We start from the raw sequence: 27,044 nt of genomic DNA, 5'->3' as shown, positions 1-27,044 counted from the left end.
CAAACATTTTATATCAAGGCACGGTGGTGATATTTAGTTGCGTCAACCAGGGCTGCAACTAACGATTAATTTGATAATCGATTAATCTGTCAATTATTACTTCGATTGATCGATTAATAATCGGATAAAAGAGACAAACTACATTTCTATCCTATCCAGTATTTTATTGGGAAAAAAACAGCATACTGGCACCATACTTATTTTGATTATTGTTTCTCAGCTGTTTGTAAATGTTGCAGTTTATAAATAAAGGTTTAGTAAAAAAATAAAAAATAAAAATAAAAACAAAATTTTTGATTAAAAAAAACAAAAAACTCTGCGCATAGCATAGATCCAACGAATCGATGACTAAATTAATAGGCAACTATTTAATAATCGATTTTAATCGATTAGTTGTTGCAGCCCTAGTGTCAACGTATATTTCCAAGGCTTTGTAAAGAAACAAATCTATGTAAGAAGATAAAACCTTTTTAATATTTTCAGTAGGTCAGCTGTCCTTCTCATAAAGTTTAAGACTGTCAGAGATTAATTACATATAAAGGGACAAGCGGTAGAAAATGGATGATTACGAATATTTGGATGCCAATTCCTAAATAGAAAAAGGACAGTTTTTGGCATTTTCAAGTTTCAAAAAACTACTAAAATAAGCCCACAAACAAAAAATGTAGCAGGTACATGCTAAACCATCTCTGTATTTGCACAACCAACATACTTGAAATCAACCCTCACACAACCAAATAACATATTAGGATACCAGATAATAAAAAAGAACCATACGTTTTAGCTCAATGCTCAAGAGTCAGAGGACTGATAAAATGCATGCAATGTTTGCAGAAGTGTTGAATTCACTGAGTAGCAATTTGACAGACAATTTTTTAAGAGCCTGGAGGAATAATGTCAGCGAAATATAGTGGCAGCTACTGTGAGTGATTAATCCTAATAGTTGTAAAAACATTCACAGGCTCTCAGCTTGTGGCAGCAAAAGCCTATCCATCACTTTGAAGCCGCACAAATAAACTGTACTGTGAAGCAGCTGTTTGTGTTTTTGAAGGTTTCACGTCATCAAAATGATTCCTATTCCCACTAACCAAATGCTTGCCCTCCTGGCGTGAAACTGTATTTTTATTACCCTTTGTTGGTCAACATGTAAACATGAAGGATGACTTTGGTAAGTACTAGGAATGTTGCATTAAATGTACACTTTACTGAAAATGTGTTAAGTGCTGGTATTGACTATGGCATAAATGCATGCCCTGAATGAACACCTGCCTACATTTTTCAGGGACTTTGACAGACACTGACCTTTTTACAATGTTTTTCTCTGAACTGTTAAGCTCCAAAAGCCCGAATGTCATGCAAACACACAATCAGGACAACAATCTTTAACAATAAGGTGAAACAGTCACAATCATTTTTTTCCCTATTAAAATAAATACCATGGTCAACCTGTAACACGCCCTGCATAGTTTAGGCTTATGGATCATCTGAAAGAATGTGAAGTCTCCATTTCATTTCCTAAGAAATGTTGCTTGAATGTGACATTTAGACCGCTTTAACACTATGTACACCCTTCCCATCCTTCTACTCTGTTGCCAAATATATTGAATCCATTAATACTACAATTACACTACACAAACAGTTATTTTACATAGGTTTTTCTAAAGTTAGAATCAGATGTTCCAAAAGATGTTCAATTTGGAGACCCTTGGTCACATTAGGGCTGCAACTACAATTTTAATGATCGACTAAACGTAGACCATGTTAACGATTAGTCAACTAATGAGATTATAAAGCGCACATATTTAGTGGCTTTTATTTAGCCATCAGCTTTTTAATTCAGCTTAATATTTTTAGACATGCAGGGTTTTACCTAGATTGCCACTATATATGTGACGGTTGGGGCGTGGTCATCTGACATCATCATATATATATATGACATGATCATTTTGATTTGCAATTAAAAAGGCTAAACAAATGTTATATGTATATTTAAAAAAAATAACAATTGTGTTGTTTATCATAATAACCCCATTGATAATATTAATATTTATTCTTTTATCCTCTGAATCAGAATGACAATCAGCTTTAACACAAGGAATTTGACCCTGTAGACTGTGCCCTTTTTGTTATATATATAAATAAAACTATGGATGAATGTATACAGATAAGCCATATATCAGGTAAAACACACATTTGTTAAAGATAAAACACAAATTGTAGCAATTTGTTACCACATTCAGTCATTTTACTTGCACTAGTATGTACTACTATGATCGAATTCTGACCGGAAAGCAGAGCTAAGCAGACCCATTGTAAAGTGAAGGGTTACCCCCGACGAAAACATCGACCCTGAAGGGAACGTCTGCCCTGTGCTCCTTGACGACAGTCTGCACTGGAGCCATACATCAGGACAAGTGTAACAACTACATTATTACCCGGTCACTCTTTATAACTCCTTGTGCAGATCTGAATGTTCATTATTTAAATATTTACCTAAGTTTGAAGCAAAGGTGGTAATACTAATCACCACGTTTGGCGATGCATGTTTTAAAGCAACACTTGAAGCGTCACCTTTATCATTAATTTTGAAGGCCAAATACCTCTTTATTGCGCTTCACGCACGCTATTTATGAACCAGTAGAATTTTCGTTTTTTTCCATTCTGTCTCTCCATTTTCAAGTGCAGTACAGTACCCATGTCAATCAATTAGCATCACTGTACTTTATTAGTACCGGTAAACCATACAACCCTAATACACACAAGTATATACACATATACATAAATATACATACACACATACATATATATCACGGTACTTTTTAAAGCAGCGTCAATTTGCAAAGCCAAAAAAAAGATAATACCAAACGTGAATCGCGTCAGCACAAACACAAATACACACACACAGAGAGGGAGACAGACAGGCACCAATGCGGAGATATCATGAGATTAAACATACAATCTATTAAATACCCAACTTTTCAAGAATTAATCAAAGATGCAATTCTACACATTGAGTTAATCAATAGTGTGCAGCTTTTTAAACATCACAAAACGATTTTCTTTTTATACAATTCAAGGTTTTCAAAACATTCAGCTCATTCAAAATATTTGAGCAATTTATCTTCCACATTCCAAAAAATGTTGTTTCTCCCCAAATTCTAATTTTTCCTGGTCCAAAAAGGCTTGATGAAATGAATGGCATTTTTCAAAAATTTGTCAATTCAAGATTCTTAAGTTATATCAGATTGCTACTCAGTGTGAGCATATAGTGAACATGCAGGCCTAAAACACGCAAGCCTAGGGCAATTTAGTAAAAATGTGAAGAATTCAATTCAACATGTTAGTGTTGAGGAACACTACAAAAGCATGTAATGAACAAAAGAGACACGCTTCCGGTGGTTTCCTTCCAATGTCATATATGACAGAAGCAAGCAAAACTTGATATGAAAGCGAGCCAAGCGTGTCATAAGGAAGGCAGAGAGACCCGTAGTTTATTCTGCTATAGACCACACCCAGAGATGCCTGAACCCTGAGCTCACAGCTGGATGTCAGCCTGCTACTCTGAAAGGTGCAAACATACTCAGGCGAAACGTACACACAGCGGATGTCCACGAGACCTGTGCACATAACTCACATTTTATTGCGCGCTGCGTCACATAAAACACTGCTTGCCATGTATTTTTCGACCTGCGTTAAATTTCACAGCAAATTTGATTTTGTAACAACAGAATATCATAAAATCAAAATCAGGCCAATGCATGAATGAAATCAGACCATTTTACACACAGTGGGTATGCCTAGTCGATAACTGGCTGCACAACTTTGCTCAGAGCAGCTGGTACCGAGTACTCACGTGCAACGACCATCGCTTTTGCGCCTCATTTGTGGCATTTATAGGTAAAACAGTCTTTTATTTTAGCAGGTAAAGCAGCTCCTCTTCCTTGTCTTTAGTGTAGGGTACCATAACATAAAAATGGAAACAACATGCAAAGATAGTGGGAAATGTAGCGTTTCACTGAAATTTTACAAGTAACTACAATGGAATATCTGATGACTGCAGACATTCTGCGCAGAATTCGCTTTGCCCACAGTACATTCCAGTTTGCGAGCACCTGAGGTCAAAACAAAGCCTATGACTTTTATTTAAAATCCAGGCAAAAAATTTAAAGGCATTATGTATATTTCAATTCAATAGGTCATTATTATGCTTTAATCTAAGTACAGAAAATTACAACAGATATGCAAGCAGTAGAAAATGGATGAATAGATGAAATAATTAATTAATGGCACATTTTTGGTACTGAAATACATTTACAAATATACAGCAATCTAAATTTATGTAGAAATTGCATATGCATGCATTAGAGCTGACACTGAACTGAAATGCTGTACGGAAACTTAGGAATTATGGGGGAAGAAATGGGAATTTTGGAATTTGGAAGATTGTCAGCTGGATGCTGCAATGGTTTGAAGAAATGTTGAAGTAGAAATGAATATAAATAATGAGGGGCATGTGTGTTTTGAAAATGTGTAATTTGGGGAAAAGTCTGAATTTTTTGGTTGTGGAAATTTGTTTTAGTTTAAATGCCCTGAATGCGATTAATGCTTTCCTATTGGAATTATTTGAATCGGTTAGAAATGTAGAACTTGTGAAAAGTGTTCATTTGTTTTCAATGGGAATGTTGCGATAAATACCCAATTGTGGAAAATGTGGGCATTTTTTCCGAATGAGTGTTAGACAATAGACTTTGTGTCCTGAATGAGCTGAACATGTTAATGTAGAAATGTTTCGAATCGGTTTAAAAATGTAAATGTAATAGTGTCAAAAAATTACTAAAGAGAATATTTTTTGTGTATAATAACATTTGTGAATGCACTCTGCACCAAAATATAGTTTACTTTCAAATGCACACTCAATGTATGCAATTGTACACTGTTTCAATGTATACAATTCTACAGTTTAAACAATACTGTAAACTGAAGATCCTCTTAAATTCACAGCAAGTTTTTACACATTCAAAATCAAATAGTATTCAAACAGAACTACAACTTAACAAGGTGATTTTACGCATTACCGGCTCATACTCTGCCTTCAGGTAGCTGTGTGAAAAATGTGAGGAATTTTTACTCGCATACCTGCAGCCTTCTATCACTTAGAACATGACAGACTATGACAGGTTACGCATGATGGATAATACTCGACTAGACAATTATGCACACCGGCTACTCCTTCAAGTACATACAGTGAAGCCCAACCATTTCCTTACATGGACGTTTTCTGTGCAAAAACTGAAAGAAAATAATAAACAAAATAAATTCATTAAAAACAAATAGATGATATAAATATGAAATTAATTCACAGCAAACGCCAGCACCCAAAGGAGGAGCCTTTCATACACATTAATAGTTAAATATAATAAACACAAAATCTATAATATACTATATATGAGTCATATATCCATCCATTTTTACCGCTTGTCCCTTTCGAGGTTGCAGGGGGTGCTGGAGCCTATCTCAGCTGCATTCGGGCGGAAGGCGGGGTACATACAATGTATTAATTACAGATACATAAAAAAAGCAATTAAAAAGTAATTAGTAGCCCCTGAATCGTACTTATAATCAAATCTGTGGTGCCCAGAGATTCCTGCCTCTACAAAACGTTGTCATTTACATGACCCCAACACGATCTCTAAAGTGTTTTGTTTGACTCCTTGAAAATTTTCCAGAAAAAGTTAGTCAAAATCAATCAATTGTATGACTTCAGGGTCGTTATTAAGTCCTCAGACATTACGTTGCACGTTGAAAAATCCGCTTCCATTAACTTTACTAACTCAAATAAGACCACACTCAGCCACACACTTACAGAAATGTCCTTATAGTGCTTTAAGTCATCAAGGTCCTATCCTGTAGTCTTGGCATGATATTGTAAATTCTCTTAATGGGCAAAGACTTAAAGTTATGATGCTAACCCAGAACATGCACTCTTTCGCAGTGTTTAACACAGTGAAAACTCCCACCACAAATCTCACAAAGAGCTGCTGTGCAACGCAAAGCTGGCCAACTGGCTACATAAACAGTTTGCTTCACGTTCAGAGATTCCAAACAACATATGACCTACATTTCAGGAAAGAGAAATGCAGTGTGAATATTAATTAAAAAGGTATGTAGTGTACCACCTGTATACACATGGATGTTTTTCAAAACCGTCTAAAGGCCACAACATGTACCTTCCACATGCAATGTGACATGAAATTTCTCTGTCATCATATGACTCATTGCCTTCGTTGAGTTTTGGAAAGATTGGCCCACGAACAAGACACGACATATCTGCCATCACACCTGTTTAAGTCAAGGAAAATTAGTAATTAGAGAAACATATACATAGGAGGAAGTTCTGTGTATATGTCTTAAAGAAAAGTAGCAAATGTGAGGATTTCCCCAGGTGTGCATATGAATATCATTCAGTACATTGTGTGGGTACTATCTGGAAACAAACCACAATTTCTCAATCATGTGGGTGAGTGGGAAATTAGCTGTAACTGCTCAGGTTAAGGGCCTAACGAGACGTCTTGTTCTTTTTTGTCTTTTATTTTGTGCTACACAATATACTGTACACACTCATTCAGTGTGTTCTCAAAAGCAATGTGTCTAGTCTTCACTTTTCATAGCTTCTTCTTCTTCACTTTCCTGAAGAGAAAATCTGCATTAGTGACACCTGTGACCAAATTATGTCACTACACATAATGCATCCTGAATGAATCAACATGGAAATTATTATATTGGCCACATATTTTTTGACTGCAATATGACATTTTGTATAAAATAAACAAACAAAAAAATTTATATAACAAGGCGCACTAATGGAGCATCTATACAATAAACTGAAAGTGCTTTTTTAAGGGGTGTGTTCCTATTATCTTCTCAGAATCTGTCCAGGTTCAGTGATGCCAAAGAGAAAAGGTTGATCACCATAGAACTATACATGGAACTCTGCAACAGAGCACACATTTCCTGGCAGCAATGAGTCTTCATCAGCAAAAAAAAACGATTATTTTTAATGTATGTACAGTATATTGTGTATATGTATTGCACTGTCTTGATTTGGTTTAAAGTGTAGAATGGAATTTGATTTTAGTGTGTTTCAGTGCTGTCATAACGATTGATTAATTATAACTTCATTCATTTGACTAAGTTCACATATGTTAATCCGACCTTGAGACATTTAAAAGTCGCAAAACTCTGTTTAGATTCTCTCAACTGTTTGTGAGAGGTTTGTGCTGTTCAAATGGTTGTTTGTGCTGTTTTCGTTAATAAAAGTTCACCCACCCCCTACTTTCTACAAATTAAACCAAAATAAATTGATTGTGCTGTGCTGAATGATAGTGATATTAAAAATTTAAATGACCGAAAATTACTTCACCGGTCCCCCAACTTAATCCGATTTCAACCAAAATAGCTTCATTTGTGCTGTTAAAATGATCTATTGTTCTACTCGGCGTTTTGATTGATTTTTGTTTTTTTCATTAGCAAGACCAAACACTTTCCCCAAACTGTGCAAATATGTTGACTATGTTTCCATGCATTAAATCAGTCAGAGTTATCAAATAGTTTGTTTTTTGTATTTTCACATCTACATGTCAAATCCCAGTGTCAATGCACACTTAATGCGACTATTGGTCATATGTCGTGTGCTTCACGTACACTGGGGGGACGCTTATTTCCTTTTAGTGCAGACTAATGTATTGCTTTTCCGGTTGACCTATGATGTCACACCAAAACAAGGCATCTTTGAGGCTCCTTACAAGTCAACAGCCTACTTCTTGTCCGCTGTAATATTGGCACAGATTACAAATATTATGTCTCTATTGGCTATGCTGATGTTAAATAGACAGCTTGAAAAACGTATCTTAGATTGTGCTACGAACATGACACTACTGCCAAGGTCTTGGAATTTATTGGATGCGGGTCCGAAGCAAGGACTAGTTGGAAAGAAGTGTTGAGGGAATTTTCGGACAGAGAACAGAAAGAGAACTTTTGAATGTCTCAAAGTTCATTCAATAAGCTTTCTGGATTGATGGAAGAAGTTTTATATCCGAAGGAAAATACAGTTCGTTCCCCGATACTGCTTCAAATGAGGGTTGCTATTGTTCTGTACAAGCTTGCCAGTTGTATGGAATGCAGAGTTGTTGCTAACCAGTTTGAGGTGCACAAATGCAATGTGTAGGTTTGTGTACGCTTTCTTCTTTGCCTAATAGACTTGCTTCTCTTCCGGCTCACTTGCATTCGTTCGGAAGTCCGAATGTTAATGTTGAAATATTGTAGTTTGCAGGGCAAATAATAGTTTTCTCTTCATTCATATTGTTGCCTATGTTTTTTTTGAGTGGGATCCACTTCCAGTTTATATCCCGTGCATTGCGACTGGCGTATTTGCGTTTTGAAGGGTAGCCTGGGGCGGCACACACCCACTCGAGAGATCTGGTTTTCAATCGCATAATCCAGATGTGTAGTCCGACTTTTCAAAAGTCAAACAATCAGATTAAGGTATTTCCATGGGTTGTAGAATGCTTCTTTTGAGCAGAATTATTTGAGAAATGAGTGAATGAAAACATAGTCAGTGACTCTAAATTTGACTGGGTATTTTACAGACAGCATCAAGTCATTCCTTTTGAGGCTCTGGTGAACTGAGAACACAACATATATTATTTAAATCTGTTTCTAATAAATCAGTCAGAAAGCGGACGCCCAGATGTGATCTTTGGACAAAAAACAGTCAGTGCAAGTCCATCCCAGCTGGCTTTAGAAGTCACGCTAGCAAATCTGTCTAGCCCCTGCTAGCAGTCATGAACGGCAGGGGGATTATCACACTGGAATGTTGACAATTTACCCAAGAAAAACACACTTCCCGATCACGTTTTTAAACTTTAAAGAGCAATATGCCTCTCTTTTTTTTCGCAAGCTTGGGTGTTTTTGCATTAGGGTGTTTTGTTTGAGTTTTCTATCTTGTAAAAATGCTAAAATACAAATGACGACGATAAATGTTCACTTTGTCCAATTATAAACGAGTAAACGTTCAGTTTTTCTATTGACAAAAGTGAAAGCACATGCTTGAGGGAAGTGAACTCGGAAGGATACAGTGATGACCGAAGTGCAGCCTGCGGGTATTTTCTTTATGATCCCACTGCATATTTTGCGCATATAATTAATTTGATTTATATACAAAAACAGATGTTTGTGAAATTAAACAAAGAAAAGAGCAGTAAAAATGTCGATCCCATTACGCTAGCTTGTACAGGCCATCTATCGACACGACGCTAATATCGAAATATCAATATTTGGATCAATACACCCCTCCAAATAGTGTAATTAATTCATTACATACACACAATCCACGAAGAAGAGGCGGGACTCACTTTGCCAGAGGACCGACTTCTGTTGGACACAACAGGCGGCGGCAGCTCCTCGTCGCTGGAGAACGCGTCAGAAGTTATGGCCGCCACATGCTTCTTGTTCTGGGCGGTCAAGTTTTTGAGGTAAAGCTGCACGTATACGTCCTTAGCTTGGTTGCCGCTCGGCAGCTCCACGTTGTGAGCTAGTAACTCACTCTTCAGCTTATCCTTGGTGAGCACCGACGGGTCGTCTACGAACGGCATGACGGCGGGACAGAGCTGCGAAGACACGGGGGGCGGGCGTGGATGAATGTAGCTATCTAAAGCCAACTCGAACAATAACAAAATGGCTAACCAGCGCCTCTTATTGGAAGTAATCCGCAAAGCAAGGTACTTAATGTGTAGCTAAGTAGACCGACACAAACGGGAAGTATTTGTCGCTATGTGTTGTAAAGACATGTTAGTAGTAGTAGAGTGAAGTTGGGACTCTTGGCGAGACGAAAGCTGTTCCTGCTAGCGGGCGGGCGGGACTCAAACAGGGCGGGACTTCCTGTCAGGATCGGCGTCTATTGGACACTTGTAGTTTAAAAGCGTTTTGTCGTTGGTCCAAAAGTTGATTAATTGTCTTCAATGTGACGGGAACACCCCTACATGCTCAAATATTTTAGTACACTTCAGTAAGTACTTTGCATACTTACTTCCTGATGTCACAAATTGTGTCAGTGTACTGAGTTATTCTTTTGTTCACTACTTGCCACCGCTAGACGGTGCTCCTCATTAGCCTAATCCACCCTTTTCCGCTTCAAAGACAAAATGGCGACCATTGTGTGGGTCTTATTTCGCACACTGCCGTTACTTTTTACTAGGGCTTCAGTGCGTTCATATTAAGTACGAGAAAATGCAACAAGGATACATAGTCAAAACGGTCAGTTAGTTATTTGTGTGACTATGGTAATGTGATTTAGTAGAAAGAAAAAAAACTAATCTTAAAGAGTTAAAACTATGTCATTTATTTGTCCTGAAACGTCTATTTAAAGTCGCCGGTGAACTGGAGCCTATCCAAGCTGACTTTATGCGAGTCTGTAATAAAATCCGTTCTAAAATATAAAGTCAACATAAAAAGTAAAACCATGTATGAAAAAACATTGTGTAACAATTTAAGCAAAACGGTTATTTAACAAAGTACTACTTGTGGGATGTGAACTCTTATGTAACCAGTATACCAAACATTTTACATTTTTATGCATCGCCACGGATTATATATTACCTAAACAAATATTTTCATGTATTTGAAATGTAACTGTAAAACAGTTGCAATCTTTCTTACACAATATTTTTCACCCTTAACATTAGTTCACATTAATATAAGTGTATTTATCTATAGTATTTTTTCTGAACCAGATCAGATGTGTTACTTTCTAAATTGAACTGTGCAAAATTGGCCCTGGAGTGCGAATGTTGTCTTTCTATGTTGGCCCTGCAATGAGGTGGCGACTTGTCCAGGGTGTCCCGAGTGCAGCTGGGATAGCCTCCAGCCTATGGATGGATGGAAGATTAATTACCCTTGTTGAAAAACATGTACAGATAAAAACACAATCTTAGATTCTCTGAGTCTTATTTTGTCAGATAAAACATTATATTTTAACATAGGCATGGGGTGACCAAAACGTGGCCAGCACCTAATTTTTTATTGGCCTGCGGCATATTGTACACATAAAATTCTGCACTTTTAATAATCCATCCATCTTCCTCCGCTTATCTGAGGTCGGGTTGCGGGGGCAGCAGCCTAAGCAGGGAAGCCCAGACTTCCCTCTCCCCAGCCACTTCGTCCAGCTCTTCCCGGGAGGCCTACTACAACAATAACACTATTAACACAAAGCTGACAAAGTTTTGTCTTTAAATACAAATAATTTATTTGTTGCAGTTATTTTACTGAATTTAAAAACATTTCAGCATGTGGCCCTTGTTGGGATGATTTTGGAAACCCTGACATACTCCTGCAAAAGATTTAACTTTGAAATATACATACTGTCAGGTGCAGCTCACCTGTAGTGCTGAACAAGAGTCCAGCAAAACTACAATTTTGTTTAGTGACGCATTCATACAAAATACTGTACATACAATTTGCACATTAATGGGGTAACTTGGTAACAAATGTGTAGTCTATTGATGTTTTATACATGAAATCAGTAAGGCATTAAAAAAGATGCAAAGTGTCATTGTATCAAGACAAAATTACAGTTATTTTTTGTGCAAAAATGGAAAAACTCAAATCAGCTGGTACCAACCTTCTGTAATGTCCATCATTTAGTTGGCCAACATATCATAATATACATCAAGTCCAGCTCACACTGGCTATGCCTTTACTGAAATACTTTTGTATGTACACTTAAGTGTATATAATATACTTCTTGAAGTTTACCTACAGATGTATTCCTTTACAGACACAACAATTGACTTTACAATGTACAATTAGCATATTTTCCAATGCAGGAATTTTTTTTAAATAAAAAAAAAATCCTTAAAAATACAAAAACTTTCCCCAGAAATCAACATTTGTCTTTCTTCTGTCTAAAGACCACTTTTTTCACCAAACTTCCAACTTTAATTCAAACTTTTGTACTCCTCCATATGTCATCAACCTGTTTTATAAAAAATACCTTAAACTTTCAACAAAGATTACCAGGAACTTTTTCCAAGTTAATGAAATAACATTTCCACTCCCTATACAGTATGTCATCAGCCTGTATTGTATACATTACTAATAAAGTTTCTGGAAATGTCGGTGGATGTCAAAAGTAAATAAATTACTACACATAGGAATTACATTTATGCTTGATGATAAAACAGTTTGGATGTTCTGATGAAATTATCGGTTTATGCACCGGAAATTAAGGCGTTCTTCCCCAAGAAGAGGCAAGGATAATATGGCAATATGGGTCGCACAAAGTTTCTGATTGAATGCTTCACATGAGTCATCATGTCACATCTAATTTCATGATGACGTCAGTCATCCGAGTCTTGTAAGATTCACTCAATTTGAAAACGCATCACCCAGAATTTGAGTAACAGGTTGGTGGTGTGATGAACTATGGATGGGCAGTGATGATCAGTGATGTAACAGTCTTTTCTTCATCTTCTGTCTGCAGGAGGCAGTCGTAATCTGAACGAGTCAGCATAGCAACTTCAAAATGGCCCCATGGCAGATTTCGCTGCTTTGTTTGCCGTCTGTTCAAACAAAGCCGTCCATTCGTACAAGTTGCCTGTGTTATACCATCGTGTTGCTTTCACCCACTCTGTCCACATACTGACAAAAAAGAAGAAAACAAAAACATAGGTTAAGGTTTGTAAGAAATGACAAAAAGCAATCGCTGTATGCAGTTTTAGAATTATTATTATAAGGAGCATGCAAGCTTTAAAGGAACACACCACAGGGCAATAAGACAAACAACATTTACATTGAATTTGATTGAATATAAGAAAATGTACAATGAGCAATTAGGGATGTAAGTGGTACAAGTATTTAAATTTTGATTTCATTCGGTATATTACAGTTTCAGTACAGTAAAGTTCCCGTCAGGAAGTAAGCCTCACTCCTTAAAAGGCAAATGCATGAAACTTGGACATGAGTGTTCCAATATGACAATGACCCCACACAAAAATGGTACTGGTTTTGGAATGGATTTAGCCCAAAGCCCTGACCTCAACCCTATTGAACTATGGTCTATTCATTGTCTATTTACCCCTTGTAGTGCATCCCGAACATATCTTCTTTGAGGTTATCTGGGATCCTTGAGTGTTCTTTCGAACACCATACACCAGGACTTATTCAACTGGCGGCCTGTGGGCCAAATCCGAGATCCGATCAAAACTTGGGAGACAAACATTTAGAGGAACTTGAATCAATTTAAACACATTCCCAGATCCTTGTTTTAATATTTTAACCTTGCTAGCAAACAGAACACTGGGGTCCAAGCTTGTGATTTTACATACTGTAACTGAGGTGTTCAAGGCACCCCTTTAAGTGTTCTCCTTTTTGGAAGCTACATATTTTTTTCGTAATGTTATTTTTGTAAATAAGGTGTTACCGTAGTTTGTTTACTTCAGATGCAGTCAATAGTCATTTGTTAAACTTATTTAGTTATACTAGTAGTGTTCCTCAAGGTTCTATTTTAGATCCTCTCTTTTTCATAATTTGAGCTATTCAACTTGTGGCCCCCTGAGTTCCGTTCCAAAACTCGTGTGAGACTCACATTTTTGCAGCAGATTCTTAAAAACACTAGAGTACTGTCACAGAGATGATCTTTGACTAGATCTTTTTTTTTGTTTTTGCAAAAAGTCCTTAAAACCAGCAAAGCGCTCCTGTAAGTCTGACAAAATAAATGGACCAAAATCAAATGTCTACTGTAAAGGATGTTGGTTTTCCCAAATTTACAAAAAAAGACTAATAGTAAAAGGAGAAGTCAGCGCCCGGGTCCTTAGCTTTCTGAAGTTGTGGCCCCCCAAAAAAATTTGTGTTACATGTTTAAATTGTGCTGTTAAATAGATTTCAGTTCATTTTAATGTTTCGCAATGTGAGATTTTTAAGATACTACCTGCATCACAGAAGCAATTAAACTCATATCCCGAGGTACCGCTGTTCAGCAAATACTATAAAGGCCTTTATTTGTAAGAGGATATATTGGTGAATGTTTGTATTTCAGTCTCTGGGCATTTAATCAAAAGGTAAAATTTTACACGTTGCGAGAATTCTGCCCAGTTATCATAGTCGTCTTCTTTTGCATAGTTTTCCCCCACAGTGTTATGCGCGAGTGTCAAATATTCTTAAAGTAACCTGTGGTGTGTACCTTCAGTGAAACTATGATTAAAAAGGAATACATTAAATATTACAATCTATCGTCGTGTGGAAAAAGTAGGACACCGATAGATGTTTAGTTCTTTAAAATGATTTAAATTCTAATGATTTCAAATGACACCTACAGATAAGCGATGATATTACATCACATTTGTAAAACAACTTAATTCAGCGGTAACCAATCCTGCATTAGCACTCATCTGCACCCTATGTGCACTGACAGGCTTTTTCTTAAAGAGACAGTAACGTGCACTTCCGTCCGAACAGAAAGCAACAAAAACGAGCTAAAGCAAATGTTATCACACTGATTTTAATAAATCACTATGTCACAGAAATGCTTCAATGTTATCTCCATGACTGCGTATATTCATTAACAAAACATGCAAATGCTGGATATTTATTTTTGTTACAGTGCAACAGGAAAGTATTGACAGCGCCTCACTTTTTCCACATTTTGTTATGTTACAGCTTTATTCCAAAACGGATTAAATCTATTGTTGTCCTCAAAATTCTACACACAATACCCCATAATGCCAATGTGAAAACTTTTTTTTAATTTAGCAAATTTATTGAAAATTTATAACAAATAAATAAACTATAATATAACAAAATGTGAAAAAAATGAAGCACTGTGAATACTTTCTGGATGCACTATATGCTTCTCTTGATAGATTTAATCTACTTGAGAGACCTTGTTTTTCTAAATTAGTTTTAAAAAGTGGGACGTCGACTTTAACAAGTGTGTTCTCATTTTCTCACATGACTGCATGTATACTTATTATTCTGATTACTTTACTTTGTGTTAATTAGCATGCATGGAAAATCGGCAGTGACTGACCACAACTGCTGATTCTCCTCAGAGCCCTATGAATGCTTAAAAACAACAACCCACAAGACAGAAACATTCATCTTAATATTTAATTGATGCTACAAAAGTAGTAACTGCTATGTCTATGTTACACAGATACATTTACATGTTACCACGCTTAATAGCCAGAGACTAAAGCACACATTTACCTGGGTGTTTTTGTTTAAATATATTCAAATTTAGCAGCAGTGACATCCAGGAAGTGTTTATTTAATGTTTATTGTGTGTAGTGGTTGTGGTGTTAGACTCGTGTGGTTAATCAATAAAATGTCTTGCTTTGAGAAAGGATAACATGAACTTACTGCACTAATGAAGGGCAGGTTTAAGATGGAACCAAGGACAGGTATTCTTCTGATGAAGCCAATAACAACAGGGAAGAAGCCTCTGGAAAAAGTGAGATCAAGGGGGAGATGTGAGTGCTGGTATCAGCAGCGTTATTATTTATTATTCATGGTCCTGTTAAACTTTGTAGAAATTACATATTAACAAATAAGGGAAAAAAGTTTTGCAAAAACATACAATAGGGGTGTCCTGATCCAATATTGATAACAGTTTAATATCAGCAAAAAAGGATGATATCGGTCTGCATCCAAATACAAGCAGTCCTGCAGCGTGTTTACTTGTGCAAAGCTGGACAGCCAGTTCACATCTAATTGTCCTCCAATAAAAGTCATTTACAACATGGTAGTCACTAAGCTACTAGGAGCTAGCAGCTACACAACAGTTAAGCACAAAATAGCACACAAGCTAAACATACGTATTAAGTGTCCTTGATTAAACGATATTGCAATGTAAAACAGCACATTTGTCAATATAAGTATCATTTAAGTATCAAACAATTATAGTTGCTTAGTACTCACAGATACAAAGTCTCCATGGCAAAAGCGTATTACAAAGTCTCCAGGAACAAACGTGTCTGCATTATTCAATTTACTGCGTCATGAGCTTAGCTTAATGAATTAGCCACTAGGTGTCGCCAAAATAACTTCAATTTAATTAAACACAGCATAAATCCATACCAGTTAATAAGTAGGTTAGTGTTCTCTGTTTGGATTCATTTCACTTGATCAAACCTTTTCTACTACGTCACACTACAAAATAACAAAAGTATTTACGATGATTTGCGCTGACACTGTATCTGATTAATACTGGTATCGGCCAATACTCTTGGTTCCAATATCGGTATTGTATCGGAATTGAAAATGTTTTAATCGGTACACCCCTACTGTACAACACGCTTTCAAATTAATCCAATGATTCTTTTCAGCCTTCTGTGGTGGCAAAACATAGGTGGAGTTAATCGTTTCGATTTTTTAGAGCTCTCGCTGTATTTTGTGTCTAGTTTTACCTGAACAAGAGGAAAAAGCCGTATATCTCCAGCACGACACCGATAATGGGCCAGCCAATTAGAACGACCAACACCCCCCCTAGGAAGAAAGCGGTGGCTTTCATTTTGTGCTTTTGGAAAAAGAAACGAAAGGTCCGTTCTAGGCCAATGACAAAGGAGAGTCCTGCAACAAACAGGATCTGGAAAAGGAAAAAAAACACATTGTACAGTATTATTACGTGGGGTGCGTAGAGTAACTGGACATTTCTACAAGTAAGCTACACTATATGAATGAACTGATTTATATTCCTGGCTATACACAAAACAATGTTATGTCATTCATGCATACATCTACAGTCATGGAATAAAAAAAGCAAAATACGGTGAAGATTTCAGCTTGTTGCACTGCTTTGTTAGAATTTTGTTCACATATTCTATAAATATTGCAAAACTGCCGGCTGTTTAAGTCAATGGCCAAGTGACGTCGACATACTGTACAGTAAGTGAAGCCAAAACTAACCACTGCTTGCACATTCACTTATGACTTTGGCCAGATACATAAGTAGCATGGGTGATGATAAAGGATTTTTCAACATGACATGGCTTTCCTCCATTTGTGCATATTTGTATTTATATTCTTCAGTTTGCGTATGATATTTTTTTCTCTTAAAGCTTTTATACATGCGGCTAAAGTATTTTTTTCTGCTGGCTAACAACTTAACAAAAAAAAAAGAATTGAATGGGTGCATTTTGTTAGCTGATGTGGTAAAACCCAGGTTAATAACATCAAGCAGGAAGTCACTATGTAAACCGTTTAATGCCGCAGTGAAGTAGTTAGGGTTCTGTTGTCATTTCATGGTGTTTAAGTTAATACTATAACACATTCTGACACAAACTGACAGATTTTTCATAGAAATAAGCCTGTTGGGTCTCAAATTTTGTGTTGACAAAAACTGCCGACCATGTACGTCAACATCAATTTATTAATTTTAATCTAAATCTAATAAATGTTTTTCTAAATTTAAAACACTTTCTAGTGGTCTGCACAACATGTAATGGTGTTTTTTTGGCTCAAATGTTTGCATTGATTTTGTTTTACAAACCATACTCAATCCCCTTTCTGACTGTCTCAAAACAATGCGCCGTTTTGGGGGCGATCCTATTTATGTGCCGAAGAGCTCCTCCAGGCCACGCCCCCTTCAACTGTGTCTGCACACCGTCATCCATGTTGTAGTTTTTAGCACTTCCATATTGAGTCTATTGACAGATATAAGTTAGAATTATATGATACTTTTTATTACAAATGGCACCAGTGGAGGATTTTAGCATACATGTGCATGTACAAGATAGTCTGCCCCACAAAAAGAGGATCCAGGAAAAATGGAGCTTATTGACTACAGTGTAGGATTACAATGACGGACTCGGGTAAAACCTTAACATATATGAAGATATCAGCTGACGTCACATGTTGGAAAAACATCTCAAGTTGTGCAAATTCCAAACGGCTCATTTGGAGGAAGTATAAAGAAAGGCAAGATTGTTTCATAAATGTGTCCGCCATGGTTTGATTTCAAATTTTCGGCACTTATGTAGATCACAAATACACCAATGCAGGTACCAATAGGTAAGAAAAGTTGGTTTTGTACTGTAGGTCCAAGAGGTGGGAATCTTTGGGGACCTCAAGATTCGATTACGATTCAGGAGCGAAGATTCGATTAAATATTGATTATTGAAGCATTTCATTTATATGTTTTGATGCAATTTTACATTTATTTTCGTTTGAATAAGCATTTATCACTTGCAACTTTAAAAAACAGTGCATTTGTAATAAAAAGTTGAATTAATTCCCACATTTATTAAATTAATGGAAATGTGTGCAAAACTGGAACATTAGTGCCCTAAAATAAAGAAGCTGGCTGGGTCTCTCGGTGAGGTGGCTCGCTGCAGTCAGCTAACTTAGCACGGTCTGCATTTCTTTATTTACAATTTAAAAAAAATAGATTATCGATTATTGACGTTTACATATCGTTTTTTATAACTGTCCATGTCCGATTTGCGATGCATCTAAAAATCGATTATTTTCCCCACCTTTAGTAGGTCCCCTTTAAGACTTTTAGCAATAAGTAGAACACAGGCGACCAGCAGTTGGTCAACATAAACACGGGCGACTTTAAAGGGCTGTTTGCAACTTACTCAAAGTTCAATTTTTTAAACCAAAAAAAATAACACCACTGGCTAGCTTATGTTAACATTAGTGATTTAACAAAACATGTTTTTTAATGACATTTTACAATTACTAATTGTGTTGAATAAAATATGCTCATCAGCTCGAGTAAAAATTCTGGTTCAGGCTGTCTCACACTCTGCGTGTGTTACGGTGGGGCTTCCTGAATGTTGGCTATAATGCTAACAACCCTTTGGAAAGTTAGCGCCAACTAGGCAGCTACCTAAAGGTTGCGAAGAGCCTCTTTAAACAGAGCCTCTTTAAACAGGCTTGTACAGTGGTACCTCGATTTACGAATGTGTCTATTTGAGACCTTTTCAATTTACAAACTTATAGGTCGAGCCAAAAGTGCCTCCGTGTGCAAACCATGTCTCTCTGTACGAACGCTTCATTCATTCATTTTGTGTTCCACCTGCAAGCAAAAAGCAGGGCACATCATTTTAGTGAGGAGCCAAGAGGCGGAGCCCTCCACTCACTTGTTGCACATTACAGTACACTACTAGTGCTTTAGTGGGTGTACCTTTTTTTCTGCCTTTTGACAAGTTTTGTCTATTTTGCCAACTCAATGTGAGACCCTAAAACTCAGCAGACGGGGGGAATCGCTGTGAATTAAAAAAAAAAAAAAAGACTATTTACGAGGAGTACCGTAATGGCGCTCACAAGTATGGAAGAACTGACGAAGCAGGCTTCGTACCACAGCAAGTATTAATTGTGATGAGACTGGACTTTTCTGAAAAAAGACGCTGCAGCTGACTTATTTCACAGCGGAGGAAAAGACTACCTGTTGTTCAGCAGCAGAAAAGCACACATGCGGTTCCACTGTATTAGAATTCTGTTGATAATATTGCAACAGTTTTGCTATTATGAATAACTTCAAATTATCTACATGAGTTTCCCAACCTTTATTGAGCAAAGCACATTTACAGTACAAAAATATCACGGCATACATAAACACTCACATTTCCAATTGCCAGGAGTGCTTTGTCAAAGAACAGGATCATCCCAAAGAACAGGAAAAACACGCCAAAGCCTGTTAATCCCATTCCGATTTCTGTTGGACACACACTTCAATCAGTTTTTACATCATTATCCAACAATCATAATCACTCACAGCAACATAAAACTAAAAAAAGACACTTGTTTAACAGCATGATTTTCCTTGTAAAACATGTAGTTCATGTGAAACAGCTTTACAGATGCCCTGACAAGAGAACTCTTCAGTGTAATAACTAGGAGTGGGTGGATCAACCCACATATCAGTAGTATCAGCGATACTGGCCTTCTATTTACTTGGTATTAGATCGGTACCAAAATTTGCAGTATTGCCCACAACTACTAATAACCGCTATTTCTTAACTCAGACATAAGTATGAGGGGTGTTTATCAGAAGATAAAATTAGGTCTATCAGGCTCTAAGATGTAATGTTCACAATGTTTGAAATACTTTGAATTACAAAATACATTTGTGTGAGTTTTATCAAGGTTGCAATGACAAGGAAAACATTTGCTGTTGCGTATCAAAATACAATATTTACTGCAAAGGCTCAAACAGTTGCCTCCGCTCTAAAGGCAGGTTCTCCACTTGGATAAAAAGGCTTCATACCACAAAATGTGTTAGTAAACATGGTATCTGTAAAAGCTTATATTTAGTCATTTTACTTTGAAGACTGTTTTTATCATCAAATGATAATTATTTTTAACATGGACCGACATTGGGTTGTTTTTAGCACATTTAATGCTCAAAATGTATATAATATCTAGGTTTTATTTTTTGAAATTTGAAAATAGTATTCATGGAAGAATTACCACCTGCCTTGGTGTTTTTTTATTTTGCCCATCATCCACAATCCTTATGTGGGACAACACATGTCTTTCTCATTTCTGTTTGTTCTAAATCGTTAAAAACTGTTAGCAAGAGGCGGCTAACAATGCAGATAATGCATTGCAACCCTCTTAAAAACATCAAAAAATAATGCTCTATTTAAGCTATAGCGACATTGGTATTGTAAGAGCTAACGCAGAGAAACTGCTTTGAGTAAGGGCTTTGCTCACAGAGAGGTATGCTACCTAGATTAAATCACTAGCCACATGTACACGCATATTTGTATTATTTTGTAGTGTGGAATGTTAGACAATGTTTGATCAAGTGAAATTAACCAAAATAACAATGCTCGTTATGAAAAACACTAACCTATTTAATATTTACCGTCTGGAATGGATTAAGCTGCCTTTAAATTGAAGTAGAGTGGCAATTAGTTTTTGGTGACACCAAGTGGTCACGATAATTTATGAGTTCATATTGTAAGTTGAATGATGTGGACACATTTGTTACTAGATACTTTCTAATACGCTTCTGCTTTCGAGACTTTGTACTGTATGTGTAAGTAATATGAAACTGTAATTATTTAATACTTGTTTATATTGTCAAATGCGGTGTTTTATACTGACTAATCAGGACATTAAATAAGTGTCTCACTTGTATGCTATTGTGTGCTAGCTGTTGAGTAGCTGTAACCTACAGCCCACCATGTTTACATTTTGCAAATTACTTCACTAAAATACGATAAAAAGGCCAATCTTCTGTGCTTATTGGAGGACATTTAGCTGTAAACTGTCTGTCCAGCTTTGCCCAAGTAAACACACTGCATCAGATATTTTACACGCAAACTGATACAATCCCATACTTGTTTTTTTGCTGATATCCGATATCAGTATTGGATCGGGACACCCCTTCGTATTTACACATTCTTGATTTGCTTTTTACTCCAAATGTTGTATCCAAAATGACACCAAGGTATTTGAGCTCGTCCACAACATAAATTGGTATTTTGCTAAAATAAGTGGACCGGGCTTTAGTTTTTAGCTTTTAGTTCTAGTATTTGTAAAATCAGCGGTTTTACTTACTAATAAAGTTAGGCAGTATGCAGTAAGACAGCCTGCAATATTGTCCATTACTGAACAGTGTACAGCACATGTGTCAAACTCATGGCCCGGGGGCCAGATCTAGCCCGACACATTATTTAATTTGGCCTGCTATATCATTTTAGTGGTCAGCAACATCATCTAATGTGGTCTTCCACATCGTTTAATATTGTCCATCGCTACATTTAATGTGGCCCTCTGAGGGCATCCATAATTACAATGTGGCCCTCAATAAAAAAAGAAAGTTTGACACCACTGGTGTACACTAACTTTACATAACATATTCCAAAGCACTAAATGCATTTCACACAGTGAAATGCAACAGTTGCTTGCACACAGAAGAGTAAGTGAAAGAGGTGGTGGATGAGGAGGCAATGTCACAGGCAATCAAATTGTATCTCCAGGTACACATATATGCATGGTATTTATCAGCATATCTTTGCAACTTGCATGCATGGTATTTATCAGCATATCGTTGCGACTTTTACGTTTGACAGGAAGACAGGCGGCCTATGTAAATACTGCAAAACGTTTTAGACCAGCTCAGTGGCCTTGTGGTTAGTTAGAGTGTCTGCCCTGAGATCAGTAGGTCGTGAGTTCAAACCCCGGCCGAGTCATACCAAAGACTATAAAAATGGGACCCATTACCTCCCTGCTTGGCACTCAGCATCAAGGGTTGGAATAGGGGGCTAAATCACCAAAATGATTCCCAGGCACGGCCACCGCTGCTGCTCACTGCTCCCCTCACCTCCCAGGGGGTGAACAAGGGGACGGGTGAAATGCATAGGTTAATTTAACCACACCTAGTGTGTGACAATCATTGGTACTTTAACTTTTAAACAGGTAACCCTACTCCACTGGTACAACAACATTTAATAAAATATAGGGGGGGGGGGGGGTCGGACCTTGCCTATACTTTATCATTATTAAGGACACATTGTTTATTTGCACAATATTTTGGAAATACCTTCATCTGGAAACGACCACCTGCCATATATTACTTTCTAATTTATGTTGAACTATTGTATTATGATGCATTGATTTGACCTGACCTACCATAACTAAATAAATCTGTGTGCGCGGAACGCATTAGCATGTTGCCATGAGCAGATACAAACCTGACATTTAGAAGCTTGTCAAATTCACAAACCGTAGCACATAAAAAATAAAAATAGAAGTAATTGTCACTGTTTACTGCAATGTAAGCCATAGGCAAATACATGACAACTTGCATTTTTAACCGGGAATGCTAACAGGCAGCTAGTTGCTGGATTTAAAAAGCCGGGGTTTGACAAAAACGGTACACATTAACAATTCTTACTTTGTGAATCCGTTAGAGAAATCATCTTGACACTAACTCGACGACCAAGCGTAGAAGGGAATTTTTAAGCGTTCATCTAAGAAGATGACAGCTGCCACTGCAGCAACAGCCACGTTTTCCGGAAACACACCCTCATGCAACGACAACTTCCGGAATAGCATTGTGTTGCGTTCACAACAGCGCCTTTTACTGTCACAATTACACCCGTGACAATACGATGTAAATGAATTATTACGATATTTGTATGTCTAGTTAAGCTATGAATTCCATTAAACGTAGAATGCAAATGCTTAAAATATATTTATGGAGAGGTTCTGTTTTAGTAATTTATGTTTCTTGAATAACACATTAATGGGTTCTTGGCGGTTATGTTTCTACTCAGGGACGTCATATGTTCTGTTCTGCCCTTTATTTTCTGAAGTGCCTTTATTTTGACATATGCGCTGTGACAATGTCTGGAACGCAATTTTGCATTTAGGGACAAGCGGTAGTCGATGGATGGATGGATGGATATGCTTTTATTTCGAAATGCGCTGTGACATTACCCAAACTCTAGCACAACACTGTTCAACATCTCCCGCAACAGTGTCCGCTCTTAAAGGTGCACACACACAAATCACATATATTACACTATGTTAACATGTCGACATTATGCTTGAAGTTTATTTTGTGTCAAATAAATACTAGGGAAGTTATGGACTTAGCACACGCGTTACGAAAGTTTGGGACTATTACACTTTATCAATGCAGAAATAAAGCATGTTGGTAGCCTGCAAGGCACAACCCGGGGCAATAATGCTTCATGGTTGTTTAGTACAAATGGTCAAACCATAGAAACAGAAAGTGAGTTCAACAACAAGGCAAGTGGTGTCAATTGGGTTTGAATGGTTAGTTGTATCGGATATTCTTCGACTATTTGCTTCATTAGTTCAGAAAATATCAACTTCGGGCTTGAATACTCGGGTATGCTTGTGAATTTAAAAGCTAACACGTAATTTGCTCGTTCATGTGCGATTTGCTGTTGTTTCCTGCTAAGTTCAATTAGCGTGGCTAGTTTGCTCCATAAGGAAGGCACTAACCTGCTGACGTGTACAGTATATATATACAATGTAAATATGCATGTTTTGAACTGTTTAACTTTTGCAGAATAGCTTGCAAACTGTCATTAATTGAGCGAAAATAATATTAATATTGATACAGTATATTGTAATACATTACATTTTGTCTTTCAGGAATTTTATGTATAGGTCTGACAATTATTGTTATCATCATGGATGGTCGTGGTCAGCCAAATGGTGAGTCTGTGATGTGGCACAATAGACACAACATTTGTGAGATGTATGCCGTTTTTACATGCTGTTGCATAAGGTTGGTACATAGCCCCATAGGGCACACTGGAGTCAGAAAAGGAGAGACATAATTAACAACGGAGGTGTTACCCTCAAGGGACAACTCTGCAGGTGCAAGACCTTACCCACATTACTGTCTTACGCTGTGGATGAAGATGTTTGGCAAAGCCTAGGGTGGTATTCCAGTTAGGACAGTAATTCTCACATTTTTTTACCAGGTACCACCTCAGAAAATACTTAACTCTCAAAGTACCACCATAAAGACCAACATTAGAATATGGTAGCGTAGTAGGCCCAAGTATTCATTAAAAACAAGGCAGAGGTTTTATTTACCAAGTATATTTAATAATTTTGGCCACTGTAACATTACACACTGTTTGAACAGTAACACTCGGTTTGATTATAGGAAAATAAAACACTGTACTTTAACAAAGAGATTCTTTGGCGTACGACTAGAGCCCGTGTACCTTTACCACCAGAGTTGTGTATAAACAGAGTATGGACATTTAGACAACAGGAGCCATGAGGGGCTGTGGCCGGATACATGCAATTGAGTCGTTCTGACGTTAGTTTTCCTGACGAAATAAACCAAAATAATAAGTCTAAATATAGTTCTCAGCATACTGCAGCTCAAAAACTTACAATAAAACTTGTTTTTTTTCTTCTAAATCTAATTTTGCGGTCGTATTTGATGCACTCCATTGTATATATTTATGCAGTGTTGAGTGACCAGCAGCTCTTGAACACGATCCCGACTGCGAAATGTACGTCGGTAAATACACAACGACCACAAATAAACGTATTACCTTCATTTTGCCAAAATCCTAATTAGCTTTGGACCAAAAATGACGGATAAATTATGACTTTTGTGTGAAGTATGTCAACTGTGGTGTCTGCCTCCAATGTATTTGTAATCACTGCACTATATATGCCTGTGCTTTTACTTTTGCAATTTTGAATATTTTTCATAGGTTTTGCTGTGCCAAGTCATAGCTTCCTGATTTCATAATCACCATATTAACTTGAATACTGAAATAATGCTGCTTTTTACTGCTATATTTATTAGTTTAGTTTGGATTATTGGTGACATATGCAGAAAAGGTGCAATTTTGAAACAAAGTTTTGTCAGGCTAAATGTATTAGTTCACTGTTACTCAGAGTGCAATATACCACATTTTCCATGTGTATGTATGCTTGCTTACCTCACACAAGAATCTGCTATTGGCAAGGCCGCCTTAATGCACAGGCTTCCCTGGGCTGAAGTTGGGTGGGGCCCCCGATTTTGACACCGGAATGCAATGATTGGTATTCAAAGCTGTCAATCACAAACAGCTCAGCCTCCTCCAGCGATCTCTCTCTCTCGGCTGCGTTGTTTTTTCCTACGGCCATGAGCGAGGCAATGAAAGTCCGTGTGAAAGACCAGCATATTACTATTGAGCTAAAACACAGGCAGTCTCCAGCTTCTATCGTGCTCACACAGACGTGCATGCGCCCTTCACAAAGGGGATGCATTCAGGAACAAAATTATTTGTTAAATGTGTGATATTTTTTCATTGTTGCTGTTCTGTTGAGTGAAATCATGATTTCTTTTTTTTTTTTTAAACTGATTTTTTGGTGGGGGGGCGTTGGTGGGTTGTCGAGGTTTGGGGTGGGGCACCCAAACCCCGTCAAACCCAGGCCCCCCCCTTAAGTTAACTCGGCCCTGGTTATTGGCTCACCAGCCTTCCTGGCAAACCTTCGCTTCCCATATTTTTGTCCTTTTTAGGTTGCAGAGAAACATATGCAATTGCTTCCCACCTTTTTTTCGACTGGTGCATCCTCATGCCGCACAACAGGGCATGTTTACGCCACAAACACTCGGAAAACACTCTTCAAGTAAAATAAATTCATGTCGCTTCCACGCGGCCTCAAACTGGTACGTAACCTAGAGCACATTAGTACCTTTTGACCACTAATTGAGGAGATCGTTTGAAACCGGGTTGTCCATACTCTCTGTATACACTACTCTGACTACCTCAGTTTGAGAATCACTGAGTTAGGAGGTTAAACAAATGAAAGCAGAAGTCTGATTTAATTTACGCTAAGATGTGAAACTCAAAAGTGTCGGGTCCAGAACAGCTGATCTGATAGTTAGTTCAACAAAGCCTGAGTATATCGACTCTTGAGGTAAGACCAGGGCCGACCCCAAAGGAATCAAACCGTGACATTAAAAACAATGTACGTGTTGAAACCTTATTATGGCGTAACGTTACACCTCTAATTCTAAATGCAGATTATACCTTAATTAAAACATCAAGACAGGCGTAGTGTATTCCCTTTACTCTTATGCTTAAACAGTGAACAATATAACTGTGAAACTAATCTTTTTAAATTACTGACAATTTCCTTTATAGATATTCAGGAAGAACTGGACTCGGTGGAGGCGGAGCTTGAGTTGGTAGAGTTACAGATCGCAGAGCTCCTTGAGAAGAAAACCGAGTTGACTTCTCGTAAGAATGCGCTGCTGTCTAAACTGGAGGATGCCTGTGAATCTGCATCTGCATCATCTTCATCAAGCAAGTCTTCCAAAGCTGCTTCCGTCATGAGCAACGAGGAAATGCAGCAATATGAATGCACAGGTACCTTAACAGTGACCATCATTTAAACAATATCTGTTAAGGATTTTGGCATTTAAAATGTAGGTTATGTAGAGATAACAGTGGTAATAATCTTCATTTTCTGATACTTGCTAGAAGATTTGTTGCACAGTTTGAATATGGTGTTTTTTTTAGTGTTTATCTTAAGCGATGTGT

The 27,044-nt window shown here is 37.3% G+C and overlaps 3 protein-coding genes across 12 annotated transcripts in view; 1 reads left to right on the top strand and 2 right to left on the bottom strand.

The window, feature by feature from the left end:
• Nucleotides 1–9,953, bottom strand: part of tmpoa (thymopoietin a) — a 32,410-nt gene extending 22,457 nt beyond the window's left edge. For 3 of the 5 annotated variants that reach the window (XM_062065629.1, XM_062065632.1, XM_062065631.1), the window contains exon 1: nucleotides 9,411–9,953. In XM_062065629.1, coding sequence (XP_061921613.1) covers nucleotides 9,411–9,650 — 240 coding nt within the window. In that variant the 5' untranslated portion in view covers nucleotides 9,651–9,953. The remainder of the gene's footprint in view (nucleotides 1–9,410) is intronic. The other 2 variants (XM_062065630.1, XM_062065633.1) reach the window with 2 other exon arrangements.
• An 89-nt stretch (nucleotides 9,954–10,042) lies between these two features.
• The window catches only part of recql (RecQ helicase-like), a 38,870-nt gene continuing 21,868 nt past the window's right edge, over nucleotides 10,043–27,044 (top strand). The window contains exons 1-3 of one of the 6 annotated variants that reach the window (XM_062065627.1): nucleotides 10,043–10,063; nucleotides 24,136–24,198; nucleotides 26,646–26,870. In XM_062065627.1, coding sequence (XP_061921611.1) covers nucleotides 24,174–24,198; nucleotides 26,646–26,870 — 250 coding nt within the window. In that variant the 5' untranslated portion in view covers nucleotides 10,043–10,063; nucleotides 24,136–24,173. Of the gene's footprint in view, nucleotides 10,064–23,461; nucleotides 23,505–23,684; nucleotides 23,867–24,135; nucleotides 24,199–26,645; nucleotides 26,871–27,044 lie in introns of those variants that run through there. The other 5 variants (XM_062065626.1, XM_062065624.1, XM_062065623.1 and 2 more) reach the window with 5 other exon arrangements.
• golt1ba (golgi transport 1Ba) lies at nucleotides 11,285–23,048 on the bottom strand. Its single transcript, XM_062065622.1, has 5 exons — nucleotides 22,904–23,048; nucleotides 19,620–19,711; nucleotides 16,458–16,636; nucleotides 15,412–15,493; nucleotides 11,285–12,693 (listed from the first exon to the last, which is right to left on the bottom strand). The coding sequence occupies exons 1-5, from the start codon at nucleotides 22,926–22,928 to the stop codon at nucleotides 12,655–12,657; spliced, it is 417 nt and encodes a 138-aa protein (XP_061921606.1). The 5' UTR covers nucleotides 22,929–23,048; the 3' UTR covers nucleotides 11,285–12,654.

Source organism: Entelurus aequoreus, linkage group LG12, assembly GCF_033978785.1.
Source record: "Entelurus aequoreus isolate RoL-2023_Sb linkage group LG12, RoL_Eaeq_v1.1, whole genome shotgun sequence".
Classification (NCBI taxonomy): domain Eukaryota; kingdom Metazoa; phylum Chordata; class Actinopteri; order Syngnathiformes; family Syngnathidae; genus Entelurus; species Entelurus aequoreus.
This window is presented reverse-complemented; position numbering and strand designations above follow the sequence as displayed.

What these genes read in the sequence shown, in the direction of transcription:
- golt1ba (XM_062065622.1), bottom strand. Translation starts at nt 22,928, where the DNA reads ATGATTTCTCTAACGGATTCACAAA. An exon ending in TTCTCTAACGGATTCACAAA is followed by an intron (nt 19,712 to 22,903) that starts GTAAGAATTGTT and finishes TGTGTCCAACAG; the next exon opens with AAATCGGAATGGGATTAACA. An exon ending in GGCTTTTTCCTCTTGTTCAG is followed by an intron (nt 15,494 to 16,457) that starts GTAAAACTAGAC and finishes CACTTTTTCCAG; the next exon opens with AGGCTTCTTCCCTGTTGTTA.